Genomic DNA, 24,611 nt, shown 5'->3' on the forward strand with positions numbered 1-24,611 from the left:
AATCTAATCTAAATTAAATTATGATGCTTTCAGAGAAAGCAAGGCAACAAAATCGCTCGTTACTTGAAGTGTATATTTAATAAGTATGTTACCTACAAAAGCCTTACTTCACTCCAGCTTCCAAAGAGCTCACTCAAACAGATAAGGACATGATTAAACAACACGTTGTTTAAACTTTATCGACAGTATGTCGGCCATTCTTAATGAATTGTATGTTTAAGTAGATTAAAGTATGTCGATTATATGAGTTCCTCTGACCTTTCAAAAGATACCAGCACAAGTATTATCATGAAATTCTATTTCTGGCGCTTCTCAGAGGAGGTGCAGTTATGGATGCGATCTTAGCGTCATCTGGCGTTAAAAGGTTGTTACTTCTACAGTTGTTCCTACGAATCCGAACACGTGATCGCGGTAAATAGTTGAACTTCGGTTGTGATGTAACTCCTCAGGGGGTTTGTTCACTGTTTAAATACTTTCCATTATCTTAGTTCCGGTTACTTCTTAACTCAGCAGGAGCTGGGTAAGTAAATATTGACTTTCCAAAGAGGAATGTTCGCATGTTATATGCTAAATACTCTTTTGGGTTCGAGCAGAAAACTCGTTTTTTTTGGTTTTTTTTTATCTTGAAAGCTAATTTATTTTTAAAAATACAGAACTTGGGAATGTAACATGCAAGGACAACGTTACAAGAAGATACAGTAACAGTATTAAGATACAGTAACTGTATTAAGTGATATAAAAATTTACAAAAATAGGTGACAATAAATGATATCGGTAACACTGCACTAACAGATAACATTGTTATTTGGTGATGATTCAAAATGTAACTTAATATTACCAACTTGTTATAATATATCACCTAGTGACAAAGGCAAATCTGAATTGTGAAAGATACTGATTTCCGTTAATATCAAGTAGTTTTTGTTTTCAATTAAGCACAAAGCTACACAATAGGCTATCTGTGCTCTGCTCACTACGAGTATCAAACGCTGGTTTCTCGCGGTTTGAGTCCCAAGACATACCGTTGAACCACTGGAAAGCAGCAAGTAGTCGACGATTTATAAGCATAATAAAGTGATTTATGTTGAAACGTGTAATATGTTGCACCGTAAATAACTAACTTTATTATGCTTATAAATCGTTGTTTGACAGCTTGTTATTACATTAGAATAATGTTTTACTTTCTCATCTACTTATTTGCATTGTTTAGATATAATTATATTAATATTTTTTAAACCTGAAAATTTCAGTTCTTAGCTTTATAAAATGTATCGTAAATATCTATTCATTTCACATTGTATAGTAATTATTAATTTCATTAACCAGTTTAAATGTTTATTACTTGCGTTTAAATAAAAAATTCACTTAGCAAAGCATATTTAAAAGACTACATTTTAACTGTAGAAAATGAAGTTGTTCAAAATAAACAGTTCTAAAACTAGGTACTTTATGCATTTCATTATATTCCATAGTACAGAACCGTTGGAATTACTGAATACTGTTCTTTTGTCACTTCTCGTATTGCAGGTTATTAACCTGTATTGTGTTCGTCTCTCTGTCAGTAAATACATCACTGTTTCATATTTTCGTGTCTTAATAAGTAAATGGTTGCCTTGTGACAAACCTTCTTTATCATTAGGTCAAGGCGAAACTTAAGTGTAGTAGTGAAGTAATTTTGACTATAGTATATTTCAGAACTTTGTAATTGCATTTATATTTAACGAACTCACACTTGAAAATGGAAACACCGTTCTTAAGATAAAGACAGGAAACTTACTCTGTATTGTAGAAGGAATGTTGATAATAATTCCAAACTTATTATGTGTACTTACACACAAAAAAAATGTTACAAGCATATTTGCACTTATGAGATGTCTATGTATTGCCGACATCAAGCCTGCCTCAGACAACTCAATTTGATGAATAAAAATACTGTACTTTGCGTACTGTACTTGCATAACATTCTAAATGCATCTACAGTTTCTTGTCAGTAACCACGTGTGTAATACATGGTATTTTTTTCTCCTTTACCATATATTGTCGTTACATCAGCGATATAGGGTAAAATGAATACGCGATAAGTCTGGTGTGAAATGCATAATACCATGTTGAATGACACTCTTTAAAAGGTCATGGCACGTGCACTTTGACTTCCTCCTATGCACATTGGGTTAAGTCATAGAGTTATCTTCACAAGAATGCATTGTCAATAAACAGATATTCAAATAATGATTTTAATTTTGTGAAGGGGAACAAGTTGAATCTTTGGTTAGCTACACAATATACTATTTGGGCTCTGTCCACCACGGGGAATCCATCCCCATAATTTAGTGTTGTAGATCCAAACACATACAACTGAGGCAGGGCAGGACTGGCTCTGCAGCAGAACTCTAGATTTCTGAGACATTGTCCTAGGTTCGAATTCATGTGATACCACAAACTGTGGGTGCATTATAAGAATGACACTCAACACCTTCGCGTGGATGAAGGGTTGTAGTGAGCTGTCTTCAGTAGTTTAAAATTACAGATAGGAATGGTTAGCACAAGTAACCTTGCGATAGATAAAAATAAAGATGTTGAGACATACAGATTAAATTCTATTGAATTTATAAATAAAATGGTACAATAAATACCTTTAGCTTAAAAATAGCTTCGTTTCTTATTCATATACGTGTAACACATTATGTTTTGCTTTCCACTGGTAATATTATAGATTAGAAATTATATGTTCATTGTCAGGGCCAAGTTTACTACTCGTTCACATATGTGTGTGTGTATAATGTTTAAAAACTTCCACGTAAATAAAATTTTCTTCTTCCTGTTTGTCCACCCATTTATCTTTTTTGTACTTCAAAAAAACTACATTTTCGGTACTTCGGGGCTTGATAAAACATATTTCATGGTGTTAATAAAATCAAATAAATAACTCTACAAATTATTCCATTTCAGCTATGAAAAACGTAAGCAACTAAAGCAAAAAGTTCCAAATTTGCTCAGTGAAACTATTGAACGTCCATTTTCATTGACACCTTCAAAACAGAAGTGCAAAATATGACTCAAAATGTTCCGAATTCTTATTCTGTTTTTCTGATGTGAGCGTGTATTCACAAAAAACACACGTAACATTTATACAAAATTATGTGATAACGCTTGACTATGAAATTTTCTAGACACCTGTTTAGTCTGTAAGAAAACTGGATTTATAAAAACACAACACAGGTGTTAAAGGGTGCCCAAATGATAAAATGTGAGTTTTGTGGGTTTGAGAGGTGTAAAAGGCGTATTTTTTCAATAGAAGTATTTTTGGATTTTGTTTTTAATTAAGCACAAAGCTACAAAATGGGCTATTTCTAGTCTGCCCACCACTGGTATTGAAACTCAGTTTTGAACGTTGTAAGCCCACAGATATACCGTTGTGCTACTGGGGATTTTTTAGGAGTATAGTGTGAAAATCAATATATATGATATAATGCCAATGTATGATCCACTCTGATTCATTATCAGTCGCCCGAAAGTCTCAAACAGATATAAAAGCAAATTACACCAGAAACGTAAAAAAAGGTAATAAATATAACTCAGCTTTGTTATTTTCGCTGAAGAAAGCGGAAAATAAAAATCTTATGGTTATTTTACAAACTAAAACATCTTAAGTGTGTTATGTAAGCGTGTATATATATATATATATATACTACGATACTATGCTAACACGAATTCATCCTTTTGTTTAATTTAGAAGTCTTTGTCTTAGGATGATTGGTGGTTTGGTGTTTTATGGCGCAAAGCAACTAGGCCATCTGCGCATCTTAGGATGAATAAACATTTTTACCTTGCGATTGTTTCGTACTTTACGTTGAGCAACATTACTATAAGTTTTATTATACAACGGGGTAAATAATACCTAACAGAACACTGTTAGGTACTTATGTTTAGACCAGACTGCACTGAACGTGTATGGGGCACGCAATAATTGGAAATAAGAAAGACTGTGGAATGAACCCGAAAGTGAGATCTATTTTCATGGGAGATTTGTCTCTGTTAGAATACTTAGTTTTGTCATTAATTAAGGCATAATTATCTAGTAGAATCCAAGTACATCTTTTCTCCAGACACGCATGTATGTTAGTAAAATAATTAACTACGATTTCCGCAGTAGTTCCTCAGATCAAGCCGACCTCTTAGTGTATTTATTTACCAATAACCAAACGATTTTCTCTACTTTTATCTAGGCCGTTGTGGCCTAGTTGTTAGCATGTCAGACCATAGGTTCTAAGGTCTATGTTTCGTGTTCTCTTCTCTCAATTTCGAGCACCGTGCTTTGGAACCTGGGAAGAGTTATAACAGTGATGGTCAAATCCCACCATTCAGAGTAGCTCCAACATTAGTGGGATATGTTATTAATTAACTGCAGTTTCTCTCGTCTGTCACTCAAAAAATTAGAAACGGTTAGCTCAGATAGCTCTTATGTAGCTTTGTGCAAATACCCACAACAATCCCTCGACACATATACAAACAACAACGACAAACACTCATATCATCTCTTCCATGATTGCTCAAGGGGAGGTTCTACGTATTTCCTGTTCTAAACGTTTTTTGTTTTGTATTTTTAGCAAATGTAAAAACTGGTTATTGATTATAAAGCAAAATCTTTAAAGAACAAACATTTTTGAAATGTCTTAGTTATCGATGAGGAGGAACAGACTATTAACGCTAAGAACAAGATGAAATCTATTCAGAAAGGAAGTTAAAACAGTACCAAGAACACTTCACAGTACCTGAACTTCAAGAGCGTGGTAGGCCACAACAAGCCACATTAACATCAAGGTTGAGACGGTTATTAAAGTCTTGACAGCGGTAGAATAGACAGATGCCTGTGTAAAGAAAGAAGGACTAAATAAGTTTTCCAACAAAAAAGTAACCGTCATCAGTGACGAATATTATGGCTAAAGAACGTATAAAAATTGCTTTGAAACTGTCGAAACCCATTCAGTAATATTCGATAGTAAATTCAATATTTTAACACTTATAAAACTGATATTTTTGATACAACAACCTTTAGATTTTTATTTTTTTAGACTTTACTTTTCGACTTTCAAAACAGTAATAACAACTGAAATGCTAAAGTAAAGAAATACAGGAGTTTCGAACCCTAAATATTTGTATTGGTAACTTACATAAATTTATAATAACGGGTATACTGAAATCTGCGACTTTAATAACTGGTTTCAAAACTTGAAGAAAAAGAATTAATGTGAACTGATACCAAGCAATATAAACAAACAAACAATTATAATATTGCTTGATAACTTATGTCGCATATTATGTTATTTATACATAAACTTGTGTTGTTTATAAATTATTATTATTATATTATGTTGTAAATTAATGATATTATTTACTAATTTATATTGTATGCTAACAATGTCATTCATTACTTTGTGTTAATCATATTATTTATTATCTCCTGTAACTTGTTTGCAAAGATTCTTTCTCTACTAATTTTTATGCAAATGCAGCTTCTAATGACCAGTTTTATGATTCGAAGTGCAAGTAAATCTTTGGTAGATGTAGTTTTATATTTTTTCAGTTCATAACATTGCACTTCAACATGGAATATATATAGTCAACAAGAACAACAAGAAACGCTGACATGATTTTTGATTGCTACAGGCTTAGAATCAGTGTTGATAAGATCTTAAGTTATCGTTATCCATTCATCTGAAAGAGGAATTTTACAGACATCTCTCATATCTTAAGTCACTTGATCGAAGGAAAAAAGTCTCCAAAGATGTTCAAGAAAATGTTCGATGGGATTGTTGTCAGGCAAATGTTAAAGCTATTCTATTTAGACAGTCTCATCTTAAAAATATGTGCCCATTAGGTTTAAGTCCGGATCATTTGCATCATTATGTACTCGTACAAAAGTCATAAGATGTACATATATAAACATTGTAACTAATTACACTGTTCTAGAGCAAATAATGCGTCCAACAGTATTTATTCCTGTTTATAAAATACTTCCACTACCACCCCATACATCATGTTCCTCTAAACGTATATAAGCCTTTTGCTTTTTGGTATAAAGTTCACCTCATGTAAAAACATTCTTTCTCCAAATGATTATTTTTTGTATCCGCTAGGTATGTCTTTGGCATCATTGCAGGCGAGGTGTTTTGCGCCTTACTATGAGGGTAAAGCATCTTACAGAGCATTTGGCATAATAGTCTGTACATTATCCAGTTGCGGTTACCAAAGATACCACGAATCCGTAACTTATGTTTTATCCAGATCGAAACTACTTGGAGAACTTTGAACTCTGTGATTCATTCCAAAGGGCTGAACTAGATCACAAAATATGAAAATAATATATGTATGTGTGTTCGTAGTGTAGGCTGTGTGATAAAGTATTTACATTTTAGAGTCACTTGTCATAAAATTTCCGATTTTCATAGCAATAAATGAGATTAGCATTTTTTTAAACAATAGTTGTGTGTTCTCACAGCTGCAATACTACAAATTCTAATTATCCTTTGTTTCAGGACTAGATATAAAGGTAACTAAGGAATGTTAAACGTTTAATATATCTTTATGAGTTGAACGTCAATTCTGTTTTGTTTCACACAAAGCAATACCAAATTTAAAAATCAGTAAAACAGAATAAAATTAGCCCGGCATGGCCAAGCGTGTTAAGGTGTTCGACTCATAATCCGAGAGCCGCGGGTTCGAATCCCGGTCACACCAAACACTCTTTCAGCCATGGGGGCGTTATAATGTAACGGGCAATCCTACTATTCGTTGGTAAAAGAGTAGCCCAAGAGTTGGCGGTGGGTGATGATGACTAGCTGCCTTCCATGTAGTCTTACACTGCTAAATTAGGGACGGTTAGCGCAGATAGCCCTCGTGTAGCTTTGCGCGAAATTAAAAAACAAACGAACAAAAATAAAGTTAAATAAACATATTTTAATTAAATCGAAGAAACATAAGACGATACGAAGATTTAAAGTTATGAAAAGCCAATATTATGTTTTGTTACATATATTTTTTTCAAATTAAACTTGGCGCACAGAATAAAAACAAAAAGAAATAAAGTTTATGAACATATTTTGAGCTAACTATGGAGTTTCGCTGTTTATTACATGTTTAAGGGATTTTTGAAATTACCAAAGACCTACATTGCAATGGTCTACTCAGCCCGAAGACTATACTCAGACTAACTATAGCGCTCCAAGCGGGAAATATGATAGAAAACTTCTCTAACGCTCAAACTGGCTACTATATAAGTAATGTCTGCATATATAAATATACAGTTCGATAGGTATTCGCATAAACAAAAGGTAACAATGTGAGTAAATTAATTCTTTGTTTCAGTTTATGTGGTTAATAAATATACTACTTACCGATTGAAATAAGCTTTCCCTGTCCTACATCATGAACATTACTGTGTCTCTTACCAATATCTGTCACATTTCCAGCATTTTATCATATGTTTTATATCCTCAACAGCTCACCACATCAATGAAATATTGTTCTTAAGAGATAGCATGATAATTATCGGAAAATGTGATTTATTAGCATGTACTTGTAATATAAGTTTCACAGTATTCTTCCCTTTTATTACATTATTAATTTTGTAAAACATTAAATTATTGACTGTACATTTAATTGGCATTTATTTCTAGAATATCTTTTATGTATACTCATAATTTTTAATGGCGCATCTTAGGACTGATAAATATGCTTATACGCATGTATATTCTATAAAATTCAATAAACTATTCAATATGATACGAAGCAATATTTGATGCGTTTCTCCATGTGCTTAATCAGTAAATATAACATTTCTCAATGTGTTAGGTTCAATTCTCTTGATATCACAAGGATTCAAATTACGACACATAAACTTCTTAAAACACATTCTATTAAATGTGGCCATTCATTTAAACCAATACACACCAATTACGTGTGTGTGTCCGTTTATAATTTGCAAATCGATGAATCGACTGTTTTTAATCTTAGCATATGGCCAAATGGTTATGACGCTCGACTCGTAATCTGAGGGTCGCGGGTTTGAATCCCCGTCATCCCAAACATGTTTGCCCTTTCAGTCGTGGGGACGTTAGAATGTGACGGTCAATCTTCACTATTCGTTGGTAAAAGAGTAGCCCAAGAGATGACGGTGAGTGGTGATAACTAACTGCCTTCCCTCTAGTCTTACACTGCTAAATTAGGGACGGCTAGCACAGATAACACTCGAGTAGCTTTGTGCGAATTTCAAAAACAAACATAACTATGACATTTATCAGTAATAGCATCAGATACAATATTTTAGTTATCATACGCAACATTAATTTTAAATTAGCAGCATGTTTAGCGCTCTAACCATATGTCCAATATTTTGCAATAATTATTAAATTCCAATGAAGTTTTTCGTATTTTTGTTAATGTTATTTTCACTTATATAAGACTCAGTTAAAGGGAGCACGTTAGATAATATTGTGATTGTGTTTACTTAAGCCTTGAAACTGAGCTTTATTTTAAATTATTTTTGTAACACGGATTATTCTACAATATAAAGTCAAAAATCATATAAAAGGTTTGAATAAAGTTCATAGTTTGGTTAATTCATTTAGAAACCCACTGAAAACCAGTGTTTTCCTCATAGAAATATAAAGCGTATCAACCACTTTACATAACCTTTCTGTTTATGGAATCAAATAAGTTATTTTATTTAAAAAAACTTCTCAAGGGAATATTTTATATTCAACCACTTCTACTCTCATTTTCTCATAATGAATCAAATAATTTTTCCAGTTGCATTCGATCCTGACATTAAAGTTCTGGAACGGAATTTAATTACACAAACTGATATTTACTCGTGAAACGTACATATATCACAAATATGAATTTTCGAAAGTAGGAAGTAACTCGCTTTTAAATCGTTTATTTCTTCCTATGTTGATAGTCAAATACAATCAACGTTAATCTAGCGTAACATTTGGTGTTAAAGCTTGGCATTCAGTTAGTTATATTCCAGACATGCATATTACGTAGTCAAACAAACAGAAATTATATAAATATTCCCAAACAAGATCACATACACATTGTTTTGTTTTTATATTTTGTACAAAAGTATACGAGGGATATCCACACTAACAAATTCTAATTTTGAAATGATAAATTACAGAAAAGGCAGCTATTCAACACCGTCCATTGTGGGATATTCTATTCGAATAGCGAGATTGAACCGTTTCTCTTATAACGCATCCAAAACCGCCAAGTGTGTAACACGATTTTGTTTTGGCGATAACAGAACATACTACAGCACACTGGATTCACAGTATTACAAGCGAACATTGGGATAATCATTGGAAAATAGCCACCATTATAAATTCATCGTAACAAGGGATTTTTATAATTAAAACTCATACGATAAACACTGTTTTCTCATTAGCCAATGCATAAAGATTATTCACATTGTGGCTAAGACTATTTCTTTCCTTACTATTAAATGTTGTAAAAAATAAAGTAGTTATAAATGATTCTATAAATATTATGGTCAAAGCATATTTTCCCTTCATTTTTTTCACGAATTAAAACAAAAGAAGTCATTTACATTAAAGCATATGCCCTTGACCAACTTTGCTAATAAAATTCATACAATGGCCAATTCAAAACTCTCATTTTAAACAGTTATCAAATTCTCTTTAATTTAGCGGATGATTATTTCCTGAATTTAACTTTTTCTTATCAACGTGTAATTACATTTTACTTATTAGCTAGAAAAAATAGTTTATACATTTTGACATTAAATGTCATACTTAGTTAACTTTTGTTCTGAAATGAACACAAGTTATTGACAAAGTGTAGACAGTGAACGATCTAGATCTTAGTTTAAGTAAATTCTTTAGTTGTAACATAAGACTCTGAAATGTTAACATGCATTATTTAAGATCCCTGAAACTCGAAAAGGATGTTAAGAATTTTTTTAAAACCAGGGATGGTCAACTTATTTTTCATAGTGGCCACAACTATGGTTAATGAAAACAGCGATGGCCACACTATTAAAAAAATAAAGATGTCAGTTTAATCAAAATAATTGCACTCCAACTAACCTTCAATGTGAAAATTAATGGGGTTTTCATCAACATATTTCGTGAAATTTGGCTTCATATCTATGCTCAATGAGCATCTCAGCTCTGCCTCTAAATTTATGTCAGTAAGCCGAGATCTGTATCTAGACTTGAGAAAATCTAGCGTAAAAAATGTTGACTCACACACCCATGTGGATCCAAACATGTGGATTTTGAAATTGCTATCTTTAAATTTGGAAGACTCTCATTTATCAGAATAGTGAGCCACATCTCTGATAGAATATTTTTGTTTACCTTTTATGTGTTCTACACTTTGCAGGATAAGCATCTCGTCTTCAAATCGACACTTATCCAAAGACAAAAAGATGTAATTTTCTTACTGAAAGTTCCTAAGTCAAATTGAAATGGATCATGCAAAAATTCAAATATCAATTTCAAATTTTTAAATTCTGAGAAACGTGATTCAACTTTTTGATATAGATTTTTGATCCAGTTTACACAGATATTGTCATTAGCATCAGAGAAATCATAGTCCTTATTACTTTGTAGAAAACTATTCAACTTTGCAAAATGTGTCAAGTCATTCTTCTGTAATTGTTCCGCAAAGAGGTTGAGCTTTAATTGAAATTTATGATCAGACTGTGATTGCTCGCTTATTATTTTACCTCTTCCCTGAAGCTTCGTATTCAAATTATTCAAGTGAGCCATCATGTTGCACAGAAAGTGCAAATCACACTGCCATGACAAAGTTTCAATTTCAGAAAAATATTTAATCTTACCTTTTTCAACAAGATACTCTTTTATTTGAGAAAATAAGAAAGTAAATCGTTCCAAGACTTTTCCTCTACTTAACCATCTTACTTTTGCAAAATAAATAAGAACATCAAAAGTACAGTCACTGCTTTTCTTCAAAGACTCATCAAACTGTTGATGGATGAGAGAGCTTCCACTTCTAATATAATTTACAATTTTTACAACAATGTCCATCAAATTTTTCAGTTCATCACTTTTAGACATCTGAACACATAAATTTTCCTGATGCAAAATGCAATGGAAAGATGGCAGTGTGGTCTTCACATTATTTTCAATGAAATGCTGCTTAAAAAGAGAAACAAATCCTAATTTCGCCCCAGTCATGGCGAAAACACCGTCTGTTGTGACAGAAACTAGCTTGTTTTTTTTAATCCAGATTAAATTTTTTGACATTTCAAGAAATTTTTCAAAGATGTTTTTCCACACCTTCGATCTCGTAATCCACAAAAGCCAAGCATTTCTTCCCTCACTTGAAGATCTGAAGTTACCTATCGAACACAAAATATCAGTGCAGTGTCACTCACATCTGTTGACTTATCTAGTGCTAAAGAAAAATACAAACAGTCTTTTAGTTGTTCAAGCAACTGATTTTCTATATCTTTCGTTAACTCTAACATTTTGCGGACAATTTTTCTTCGACATAATTGCAAATTATTTACCTTTTGAAAAATATCATCTTTTATTTTTGAATCAAAATTCTCCAACAAAGTTTCAATGACCACAATCAATATTTATTTTACTAGTTCAGCGTCAGAAATTATTTTTGAGCTAGAATCCAAGCTTCTTTATCGCTAGTTAACGTAACTAGTTCTATCGATGATAAAAATCATTTTAGGCCTCCATTCGTTCATGAAGTTCTGCTTTCAGACGGCTAATTTCGTTCATACGATTTTTGCTATCAACTGGAAATTTTATATCAAATTCGTTGTGCAAATTGTTAAAGTGTTGCTTCAGGTTGTATACTTTATTATTCCCTAAAACTTTTGTAACACAAAAGACACGCTGGCTTATTATTTGCTTCAATCATCACAACAAATTTCAATTCCCAATTTTCATTAAATTCTCGTTTCACGTTTTTCCAGTCACGCGCCATTCTTTTCTCGACAGTAATGCCAGAATAAATTAAACTGTCTTGATTTTCTGAGTGTTCAGCATCATCTGCATTATTTCGTTTTCGAATTATCCACTTATCCATATTATGGGATTAAAAACAAAATATATTTAAACACTTGAAAGTTGCACAATAAAATATGTTTGCAAGCGCATGCAAAACAACGCACACTCGATAACAAACATCTAAACTGACTAACGTTACAAAATGGGCGGAGTCTGTGGCAGTGATGAAGTGCGTGACACTAGCGATAACGTGAGGCAGTGCAGTTGCTGATTACCAAATTTGCGATAAAAATAAATGATGGAAAAAGTTGAATCCTAAACTCGTGGTGGCCATAATTGTGCTGTCCACTGGTCACATGTGGCCAGTGGCCATGGAGTTGACCACCCCTGTTTTAAACCGATCTGGCTTTAAGTGGTATCCAAAAGTTACAAACAAGGCCATTTACTGAATGGTATTGTGAATAACACTTAAGCCTTTTCTTGCTTGTTTTAACATAAAATTAGAGAATGGGATATCTGCGCTATGTTCGTCGAGAATACAGTACACTGAAATTTATTGTCAAAAGTTACAAATCTTACCACTGAGACACACAGAGGTAAGAAATGGATTGAACATTATGGTGTAACAAACGTGTAGTGTGTGCATATATAACTAAGCTTTTGTTAATGCATTCGACATACATAGATATAAGAAACCAGATAAGTTCCTTGGTTTTTTTAAATTCTAGGATTTCATTATTAGATAAATAGGACAAACATATTTCTCCAACATCTTTACATTAGCATAATAACAATTCAGCGGTCCATGTTGTCTTCTTACCACAAAGGTCTACTGTAGGGAAACACGTTCTTTCATCCCAAGCATCATCTGCTCCAGCCACTCATGTCCTTACATCATTTCAAGACCAACTGTTTCAGCAATTGAAGTCCTTAGCTCATTACAAGATCAATTACTCCAGCCAATATAGTCCTCACATCGTTAGAAGGCCACCTACTCCAACCAATCAAGTCCTTACCTTATTAGAAAACCATCCGCTTCAGCCAATCTACTCCATAAATTCGTGTTTTTATCTTATTTCAAACATCGTGTGCTTCAGCGAGTAGAGTTTTTAACGTATTGAACATTTACTCCAAAGACTCAGGTCGTTGTCTCAATACAGAAAATAAATATTTCAGTAAAACCACACAATACCTCATTACAAAACCCATATATTCTAACGATTCATGTCCTTGCTTCACTTCCATGACAATTTGTTCTATGGTACTCGTCCATGCCCTATTACTGATACTATGTACTACACTGGCTAAAAAAGAAAAAAACATCAACTTCAGCGATTCTTTCTTTGTCTCTTAACAATATGGATCTTCTCTAACGACTCGTGTTTATTTTTCTCATCGAAATATCAGGCAACTTATTGACTCGCTTCTTTACCTTATTATAAAGATTATTCATTTCAGTGACTCGTGTACTCGTATTTCTATTCTGCCATAGAGACCATCAGCGTCAGTTACTCAAGTCCAATTAAAAAGATCACATGCAATATTAATTGATGTTACTTGCTCATTAAGAAACATCATTACTCTATAACTCTTCATGTTCACATTGTTACCAAAATCACATACTCTGATGACGCACGTTCTAACCCAGTTAAACAAAAAATATATATTCTAATGGCTCCAACTGTACATATAATTGGAAATCCGGTTACTCTAGAAACTCACATCACCGTCTTAATACAAAGTCCCTGTATCACACAAATTATTGTGAAACCCACTTCTTACAAGACTATCAGGTCCAGTGATTTTGGCTATTGCATCGTTAGAAGAATGTGAGTACCATATAGGGAATCAACCTATTTATTTTATTGATGAATGTTCCAATAGTCTACAACCTATGCAATAGATCTTGATAAACTAAATTGTCTGAGGATTCAATGGTTAATTCCATTATTTACCTATGCTGTCTTACACAGGCTTGTTTGATGTATATAATTCAGAGTGATTGGAATATTTCCCGACAAATATGGTTTATGTTTAAGATCTAAATTCAAAGGTATATTAGATATGATGTCTTCTTAAACTAAATTTACGCAGTAGAAAAGAAAGAGCAAGATGTGTAGAGTAGTTTCAAACTTATTTAAAATTTCATGTTACTCGCACTGCTTTAAAAGAGCTAATTTGTTTGTGTTTATTTCAACCTGAAATTCGACATCACACTGAACACGTGCACAATCTATAAGAATTAGTGGCAGCCTGAGAAGGGCTGAACAAATTCTACATAAACTATGGTGAAGAGTATAAAATCATGGATAGAACGATCTTCGAAACCCACTTGCATAAGCTGATTTTAGAGTGTCCTACACATTACTGACACATTAATCACGTCAGCTTGTTTAAATATAAATAAACACTGAAGAAAATAATATGTTGGATTCGTCTTTTAAATATATACTTTCAGAGATTTGGTGGAAACAAGTATACTAAATTTATTAGAAATATGTTAAACGAACTTAAACAATCATAAACTTTCTGAAACTATAATAACTTCTTATTAGGTAAAACGTTTTTACGCAGCGAATGGTTCTGTAGTGTTTTTATGCATTAAAACAAAATAATAGAAATCGACTGGTCCCCAGCTAGTACAGCGGTATGTCTACAGATTTACAACACTAAAATTAGGGGTTCGAATCTCCTTGGTGGGCTGAGCAGACAGCCCCATGTGGTTTTGCTATAAAAAAACACGCAAGTCGACTCATTACAAATAGCTTCAAACATTAGGGACTTGGTGGCATTGGGCTCTTTCGACTAATTTCTAAAGAGAGGTTTAATTTTTAAAGATCTAGCTGAAATTGAATCATAGGCCCCAATATTCACGTGCACATAAACCCCGAAATTCAAGTACTTTTAAGAAAAATATGACATTTTCTATCAAATATACACGTAACCGTCATGCAAATTCGTAACAGAGGTTTTTAAGATTTTTGTTGAAGTCACACTTTACGATTAACGTTAGATTTGACTTAATATATAACATACAATACACAGGGGAACAGTAGCGTAGTATAAAAAATACTGATAAGCCTTCCAGTCCGTAGGGCAAAATTTTCCTGTGCCCCTCTCTTCATCTTTCCATTGACATTTATCCCACACGTCACCTACTATAATATTTTTCGTCCATTTATTTTTCAGACCATCTCCTGTAATCTAACAATTTAGCATTAAAATATTTTAATAGATGATTTTCAAACTATCGAAATCCAGTGATGATTACAGTTAATATTAAACGAAATTCTTCCAAAGTGTCTTCTCTAAACAAAAGGCCAATGAGGTTGTCTATTTAAGGGTAAATATAATTTTTGTTTAGTTCCATCGTATCGTCAATATAATTGGGCCTGGCATGGCCTAGCGCGTAAAGCGTGCGACTCGTAATCCGAGGGTCGCGGGTTCGCACATGCTCGCCCTCCCAGGCGTGGGGGCGTTATAATGTGACAGTCAATCCCACTATTCGTTGGTAAAAAAGTAGCCCAAGAATTGGCGGTGGGTGGTGATGACTAGCTGCCTTCCCTCTAGTCTTACACTGCTAAATTAGGGACGGCTCGGTGCAGTGGGCTAACAGCCTACTAAACACTTAAATACTTGTTGAAAAATCCGCAAGCGATTGCGGCCCTATGTTCCTAGATGGAACCTAATGGTGATAACTAACTAACATAATATCATTAGATCTCATAAGTTCGGTATATTCATGACAAAGTATAACAAGCTTCCAGTTAGTTCTTTTTTCGTATCCGCTCCTTATGAACAAACTTTAATTTTTCTTCAAAATCGACTTTTCTGGACTTGTCAGGAGCAAGTTTTTATACTTTTCAGTTTTATAATTTCGTATATCACATTATATATTATTGTTGTTCACGTGCATGTACATTATTCTATAAAACAGTTCTTATTACGTATCAGTTAGCCAGAAAATGGTTCCAAGGGAGGAAACGAAATATTTCTTAACAAACACTAAACACGGAGAAAGAAACTCGATTGGATTATTAAAACTTTTTGTGTTATTTTTATAGCATTCTTTATTAACGCTTTTTATATAAAATCTCTCTTATTTTCTGTAGGACTTTCAACCTCTCGCTAGTCTATATGTCTTGGCAATACTTTGACTTTCAGTACCAATTACATACATACACACGTATATAAATGTACACTGTATTATTATGTATACACTCATCATTTTCATTAATCTGGCATTTTGTGAGATCGAATTCCTCAATACTAAACTACCCCCCAGAGGCACAGCGGTATGTCTGCGGACTTACAATGCTAGAAACTTGGTTTCGATACCCGTGGTAGGCGGAGCTCAAATAGCTCATTGTGAAGTTCTGTGCTTAATTACACATAGTACTAAGCCTATCAGTCAATGAACATGTTTGTTTGTTTCAGAATTTCGCGCAAAGCTACTCGAGGACTATCTGCGCCAACCGTCCCTAATTTAGCAGTGTAGGACTAGAGGGAAAGCAGCTAGTCATCACCACCCACCGCCAACTCTTGGGCTACTCTTTTACCAACAAATAGTGGAATTGACCGTCACATTAGAACGCCTCCACTGCTGAAAGAGAGAGCATGTTTGGTGCGACGGGGATTCGAAATCGCGACCCTCAGATTATGAGTCGAACGCCTTAACCAACCTGGCCATGCCGGGCCATTGGCACCATGAGTGCACAACATGTACAAACATTCTTCAGGCAAACTGTAAAAATTCCAAAGACACATCACCTGTTGCAACACATCTCCACGCCTTAACCCACTGGCTCGGCATGGCCAAGCGTGTTAAGGCGTGCGACTGATAATCTGAGGATCGCGGGTTCGCATCCCCGTCGCGCCAGATATGCTCGCCCTTTCAGCCGCGGGGCGTTATAGTGTGACGATCAATCCCACTATTCGTTGGTAAAAAGAGTAGCCCAAGAGTTGGCGGTGGGTGGTGATGACTAGCTGCCTTCCCTCTAGCCTTACACTACTAAATTAGGGACGGCTAGCACAGACAGCCCTCGAGTAGCTTTGTGCGAAATTCAAAAAAACAAACAAACAAACAAACTTAACCCACTTGGTCATGCCGGGCCCCTATGAACATGTGCGGCTATATACTTGTTAATTTAATATTTTACGTACTGGTTCATTATCAAAGTGAGCTTATATTTGTTTCCCTGTAAACCTCCATTACTATAAACAACTATATATTTGCACTAGTTAAAAGCGCAGTGCGAAAAGTGATTTTTCAAATAAACACACAAAAGTATGTTTTATCTTATAGTAATTTCAATGTGCATCCAACGTCTTTCTTTTTCTTATTAATAAGACAAGACTGCTCTCCTCCTTATGATGCTTGTATTTAGACTTTAAGTATATAGAAAAACATTTGTGATGAATTTAGGGACTTAGTTAAACATGAATAGACATATTCAATTACAGCTGGTAAAAATCAATTACGTTGTCAGTGTAATTTTCCTCATTGTCATGGTAACAGTAAATTTCTATGCACCTTCTTTACGACTGTGTGATATTCATTAAAAGAAGAAAGAAGTCTTAATTGGCCTTACACTGATTCTACTCTACCGTAGTCTTCAAGGTCATTCAGTGTTACTACCCCTGAGAGATTTACCAAGTAACTCTTATGTTCAATTAGTTTGTTTGTTTGTTTTTTTAATTTCGCGCAAAGCTACTCAAGGACTATCTGCGCTAGCCGTCCCTAATTTAGCAGTGTAGGACTAGAGGGAAGGCAGCTAGTCATTACCACCCACTGCAAACTCTTGGGCTACTTTTTTACCAATGAATAGTGGGATTGACCCTCATATTATAACGCCCCCACGGCTGAAAGGGCGAGCACGTTTGGTGTGACGGGGATTTGAACTCGAGACCCTCGGATTACGAGTCGAACGCTTTAACCCACATAGCCATGCCGGGCCTGTTCAATTAGTACACAGTAGTACTTTATGTAATCTGAAATTGTTGAAAAATTATCATGCTTCTGTGAAATTCAAGAATATCCATAAACGACTAACATATGGGTAACTAAAATGAAAATTATTAAATGTGAAGGAGACAAACAGTTTTTGTAAACCAAAAGATCAGTAATGTATACCAAAGTTCGAGTTTAGGAAATCAGCATCATAAGCCAAGATTCGACTTTTGGAAATCAGTATCGTACACCAAGAATTTGACTTCAGGAGATTAATATTGTACACCAAAGGCTTGATTTCAGAAGATCTGTATCGCACACCAAGGACTTGATTTCAGATCAGTATCGTACATCAAGTGCACGACTTCAGAAAATCAGTATCGTACATCAAGGACTTGATATCAGGAGATCAGGACTGTACATCAAAGGTTTGACTTTAGGAAATCAATATCGTACAGCAAGGGCTTAATTGTGTGCCATTTTGAATGTGGCACACATAGTAAACATTTGTGGTTGGACACAGGATTCAGTTTAGTGCATGCATGTCTCTGTTATTAAAGCAAGTGAGGCATTGAACGAGTTTCACCACTATAATATAACTCGTAACTTAAGATAATAAGTTTTTAAAATTAATTATAAAGATTTACTTATCTATATAAAGTATAGTTAATCTATAAAGTAGTTACAGTTTATTACTTGGCTTTAATGTATGTTTGAATTCAAAAGCAGAGGAGATCATCTGTCCTTATAACGGATTAAAATAGAAAGTGCAACTTGTAAGGTATCTGTAGGTTTAACATGTGTAACGATAAAAATGTGATTTGTTTTAGTCTACTGCTTGTTAAACAGATGAGGTATTGATAAACACTTTTTCCTGATTCTTCAAAATACTTTACAGTTAGCATAAACGAACATCAAAACCTTGGTAAGGTAAGAGAGATATATCTATTTACACGCAAAGACATATATATTCTTTACGTACATAAATAGGTATATATTTATTGTAGTTTATGAAATACCGGACGTACAGCTGTTATAATTCTAGTCATTAACTTTTAAATAATAAGAAGGTTTATGAAAATCATAAATGTTTATTGCAATTCATGTTTCATAGATCAAAACTTCGAAAATGTTACGTAGACTATATAATTATTTTGAGAATAGATGTCAGAAAAATGCTTTTCCATAATCTATATTTAGACAGAGCTATCTCAGTTATGTTAACTAATTTACAGAAGAGTTAAACCAGATTGTTTTCACACACCAACTCTTCTGGTAGCGGGAAAACTGAAAAAAAAAAAACTTCTAATTAAAATAAATAATTAAAGAAAGTCAAAATAAATAAGGGTTTTAAAATGGCTGTTGCGATATGTCTCTTCTCTATATCGCAGAAGGTTTATTGTCAAAACCATAAATCGGTCAATTGTAAGTTAGATAAATAGTATAAACACTGCTGGCCAAAATCTGTTGCAATCTTTTTAAAAGACCCAGAGGAATACGGAACAAGAATTTCAAGTGGTCGGCCCAAGAAAATTTTGTCAGCGTTGAGCAGGAAGATTCGACGAGTTGTCCGGCAAGACACCAGCCGATTGTTGAACCAGATTAAGGCCCTTACGCAGAATGGACGCAGAATGCAGCTCAAGAACAATAAGACGACATCTACGAGAGAAAGGTTTCAAAAACCGTAAACGTCTTCAAAGCCCACGCCTCCTTCCACACCACGATACAGCTTGGTTAAACTTTGCTGAGAAGCACCAAACATGGGACGTAGAAAAATGGAAGAAGGTTTTGTTCTCTGGTGAGAATAAATTTAATCTTGATGGTCCAGATAGCTTCCAACGTTACTGGCACAATAAGGATATCCCACCGGAAACATTTTCTACACGACACAGTGGTGGAAGTTCCATCATGATCTGGGGTGCTTTCTCTTTCCATGGAACAATGGAGCTTCAGGTTAGGGAGGGGCGTCAAACAGCAGCTGACTACATTGGCATGTTGGAGAGAGCATCCTTATTGACTGAAAGCCCTCGCTTGTGTGGAAATGACTGGATCTTTCAACAGGACAACGCTGCAATCCACAATGCCCGCAGGACAAAGACTTTTTCATGGCGAATAACGTGATTCTTTTGGACCGTCCAGCGTGCTCGCCCGAACTGAAACCCTTTGTAAATGTTTGGGGTGGATGACAAGGGAAGTCTATACGAATGGACGTCAATTCCAAACAGTGCATGATCTTCGTGAAGCCATCTTCACCACTTGGAATAACATTCCAGCCAGCCTCCTGCAAACGCTTATAACGACCATGCCAAAGCGAATGTTTGAAGTAATGGCAGCCGTGAAACTCACTACTGAGACCTCATGTTGGGCATTTCGTACCCTGTTTAGGACTTCTTTTTGGTATGGTCTTAAACTTTTGACCAGCTAGTATTTAGGCTAATTTCATAGTGTTCACATTTTCCCTATTAAATGCTAAGAAGTTGTTTTTTTTATTTTTCCCTTTTCTTATTTTCATCTTTCGAAGCTCTACTCAAATAAGTGGTTGAGTCTAACAACGCAAAATGTATATTTTTTCTTTATATTCATTGGTCTTAAGATTTTGGCCAGCAGTGTATATACATAAACATACTTTTAAATAAAAATAGTAAAGGCTATTTGCAAGTTAGTAGTATTACGGTTCTTTAAACTCCACCCTTCAGATTTCAGTGCAACTTGTCTTAATACCATTGTTCTAAGAACGTCAATATCTTGAGAGATGCCACAGCACTCTGGAGAAGAGCCCATTGATTTTGTATTTCTAAAGTAGATACGTTGGAGTGCAAATAGTACGTACCTTTATGCGCTTCTATATAAATTTGTATTAAACTACGAGAAGTGTGTCTTGAAAAAAAATACATGTGTTGGTGGCCAGGAAGTTCTAGAAGAAGTCTACTTACCGATGGTATCTCCAGTGATAAAGCGGATACTCAGTTCTTTTTCTGAACTTATCTGCTGCCTGTCTCTTTAGTTTCGTAGTTTTTATTCGTTTTTTACGGGCGCAGTATTTATTCAACATTTTGTAAGACCAAAGATGTTTTATCAACTTTTCTGTCACTATCTTTAGTTTTGGTCAGCATTTTATCTGGCATATACAATAGTACCGCTTCTATTTGAAGTATTCTTATCTCCTTATGGGCCCAAGTTTATGGACTTACAATTCTAACAATACGTGAATATATTTCTTGGGTAGTGTCGCGTTGCGTTAAATTAGCAGAGAAACAAAGTACTATTTATACACAGTAGTTACTGTGATCAAGTTGTAAAGTTTTGCGTTAAGGAAAGATTACGTTTCACATCTTTACTTAAATATGAACAATACATGAGAAGAGGTTTATAGTACTGAAGCACATTTTAATACATGTTTTACAAGTTAAAGGATAAACAATGGTGAATAGATGTGGCTAAGTTCTTTGTTATCTTGTTACTTATTGTTCTGAATCATTCTTCTATTATATCACGCGTGCTTTCATGTGAAAAACTTATTGTAAATTATAATACATTATGTAAAGGTGGGCAATTGGCGCATCAAGTAATATTTTACGTATATTTTCTTCCTTATTTTTCAACTATAATGGTTAATGGCGATGTTGAAAATGCACATACTCTGAGGAGAAAAGTATTCGAAACAGTGTATATATTTCATTTTTCTCATGCTGGAGCAAATTCAAACGGACTTTCACCGACTTACAAATATTTAAATATTTCTGTCAGTCTCCAGAAAGAGGCTGTCCTTTATACACACTCTTTCCTTTTGGTTGTGTTTTGTATTTAATAACTGTTTCACTTGTATCAAACTTTTTATTTACTCATAAGCGATTCCAAACCAAGGGAACGTATTTCTACTTCGTAATGCATTTTGTGACCAAACCTTCTGCAGTATTACGTATTCTACTTCATCATTTGAAGAGAATTCTGTGAACTCGAGATATCACAATACATAGTACAGAGACACATGTATTACGCGTGCAAGTTCAACGATTTTCACGACTGATACATCAATGTTTTGTCAAATATACTTAAACATATTTCGCTAGTTTAATGGTTCGTTATACTTTAGTGTATATTGTCTTCGTTATGAACGTGTCATGTAAAGAAGTGTATTTTATTTTTCCAAAAAAACAAGAGAGAAACCTGATGAAAAACCCATTAATATTCGTAAAGCTTTCAAAATGAGTCGATCGTTTTGTCGCATTTTAGTAAAATGTCGGATCCTACATAGTTAATGGCTTGTTTACGCAATTATTCCCCAGAGGGCATATTATTCATGTACATTGTAAGCGAAAAAGTGTATGCACAGCATGAATAATTATATATTATCTTAGGAATATCGAACTTTCATAAAGTGTCCACTGCTTAACGAAATGTTCGGGTCATCTTAGCGATAAAGGGATATAAACAGTTACGAGAAAATGTATACAAACAATACCTATAAACTGAAGTATGGTCGCAAAAGGATATAAGTAGTATGGCTACTTGTGGCTACATAAAATTATGAAGGGACTTAAGAAGAATTATTACAGTCCAAGCCTTACTGCCAAGAGCATTTAATTAAATAATATATTAACCTCTTAATTCGTTGCTAAATAACAATAACTAATAACCCTCCTACTGAAGTTAATACAAAATTATTGGAGGTTCTACAACTTGTCAGAAATAATTAAATTTAGCATACATACATCTATTCCTTCTAAGTGTTTTGTTTCAATTTAGGGCATTAGTAAAACATTCAGATGTAATCAACGCTTCCTCAGATATGACAACTTCACATGCCTATTATGATCAACACACTTTGAGATTTACATAATACCTTGAGAAACACGACGTTGATCAAGGATCTCCATATAATATTCTCATATACCTCGTGAAAAAATCCTTATAGATCAAAAGCTGAGGTAACTCATCAACTAATTGTACATGTAGATAAAAGGTTGAGATAAAACTTATTAATCAATTGGACAAAAGGTCCTCTAAGATTGTTTGTTTGTTTGTTTTTTGAATTTCGCACAAAACTACTCGAGGGCTATCTGTGCTAGCCGTCCCTAATTTAGCAGTGTAAGACTAGAAGGAAGGCAGCTAGTCATCACCACCCACCGCCAACTCTTGGGTTACTCTTTTACCAACGAATAGTGGGATTGACCGTCACATTATAACGCCCCCACGCTGAAAGGGCGAGCATGTTTGGCGCGACGGGGATGCGAACCCGTGACCCTCAGAGTACGCGTCGCTCGCCTTAACACGCTTGGCCATGCTGGGCCCGATTCTCTAAGGAGTTACAATAAAGCATTTATTTTCTGTTGTCCACTCACCGAACATTATTTCATATTGTACGTATTGTGAACGTTTATCCAATGTTGTCGTGGCCCGGCATGGCCAAGCATGTTAAGGCGTGCGACTCGTAATCTGAGGGTCGCGGGTTCGCATCCCGGTCGCGCCAAACATGCTCGCCCTTTCAGGCGTGGGGGCGTTATAATATGATGGTCAATTCCACTATTCGTTGATTTAAGAGAGTAACCCAAGAGTTGGCGGTGGGTGGTGATGACTAGCTACCTTCCCTCTAGTCTTACACTGCTAAATTAGGGATGGCTAGCAAAGATAGTCCTCGAATAGCTTTGTGCGAAATTCCAAATCAAACAAACAAACAAACCAATGTTGTCTGTGTTGTGACAATTCATGTTTCGTTGTCCGTAGTGAGAACTATTTATCGCATTAAACTCTGTGTAAACTGTTAAAAACCAAAAGAAGTATTTACGCTACGTATCTATTATAAATGTTATTACTATTCTTCGAGCTTAAATCGAAGCAAAAAATAGTACACTATTTGCTGTTTTAAAGTTGTATAACCGCAGATCATGGCTTACGTTTTTTATCAAATATTTAAAAACTATTTTAAAACGAAAATGATTATATATCTATTGCACATACTAATAAGTACATAAAAACAAATAAAAAGCAACGGATAGTTCTGTAATGACATATATGATAACATTTCTCTCGTCAGTATTAAGAACTTTGTACATCATGGGGTTCTGCTGTCGTGAGTTCAGGACTTCGATCGTATACTATAGCCCTCCAGTGGCTCAGCGGTATGTCTGCGGACTTACAACACTAAAAAACCGGGTTTCGATACCTGTGGTGGGCAAAGCACAGATATCCCATTGTGTAGCTTTGTGCTTAATTGAAAACAACAAAACAAGAACAACGTATACTATAAACCTGCAGTAACACGTCGAGAAACCTCAGACTTAAGATACAAATGTTGACAGTTACAAAACATAGCATGAAATGTCAATTGTATATTATTTTACAGTTTTCAGTTTATTTTAATCAGGCTCTATGAAGGGATAATTAAGCCCACTTAAGGTAAATATATCACATTAAATTAAGTAAAGTTTATTAAACAAAGTAATACAAATGTCTTGGTAAACTTCATTTTTTAATGTTTCCTCCATTGAAAACGTTGTATGATGTTCGTTTTATTATAGAAAATATATTTTTTAAAATACTCGGATTACAGTTTTGTGTAATTAACTTCATTGCACGGGAAACTAGTCATATTTGAGTAGCGGCTGAGTCGGGTCTGGTCGAGTTCGAGATCGGCTAACGCCTGA

General features: G+C 34.5%; 1 protein-coding gene across 7 annotated transcripts in view; it reads right to left on the bottom strand.

The window, feature by feature from the left end:
* LOC143249507 (small conductance calcium-activated potassium channel protein 2-like) overlaps window positions 1-24,611 on the bottom strand; it is a 234,467-nt gene that overhangs the window by 51,132 nt on the left and 158,724 nt on the right. For all 7 annotated transcript variants that reach the window (XM_076499477.1, XM_076499475.1, XM_076499474.1 and 4 more), the window contains one exon: window positions 4,773-4,868. In XM_076499477.1, the coding sequence (XP_076355592.1) occupies window positions 4,773-4,868 (96 nt within the window). The remainder of the gene's footprint in view (window positions 1-4,772; window positions 4,869-24,611) is intronic.

Source organism: Tachypleus tridentatus, chromosome 4 (genome assembly GCF_004210375.1).
Source record: "Tachypleus tridentatus isolate NWPU-2018 chromosome 4, ASM421037v1, whole genome shotgun sequence".
NCBI lineage: Eukaryota > Metazoa > Arthropoda > Merostomata > Xiphosura > Limulidae > Tachypleus > Tachypleus tridentatus.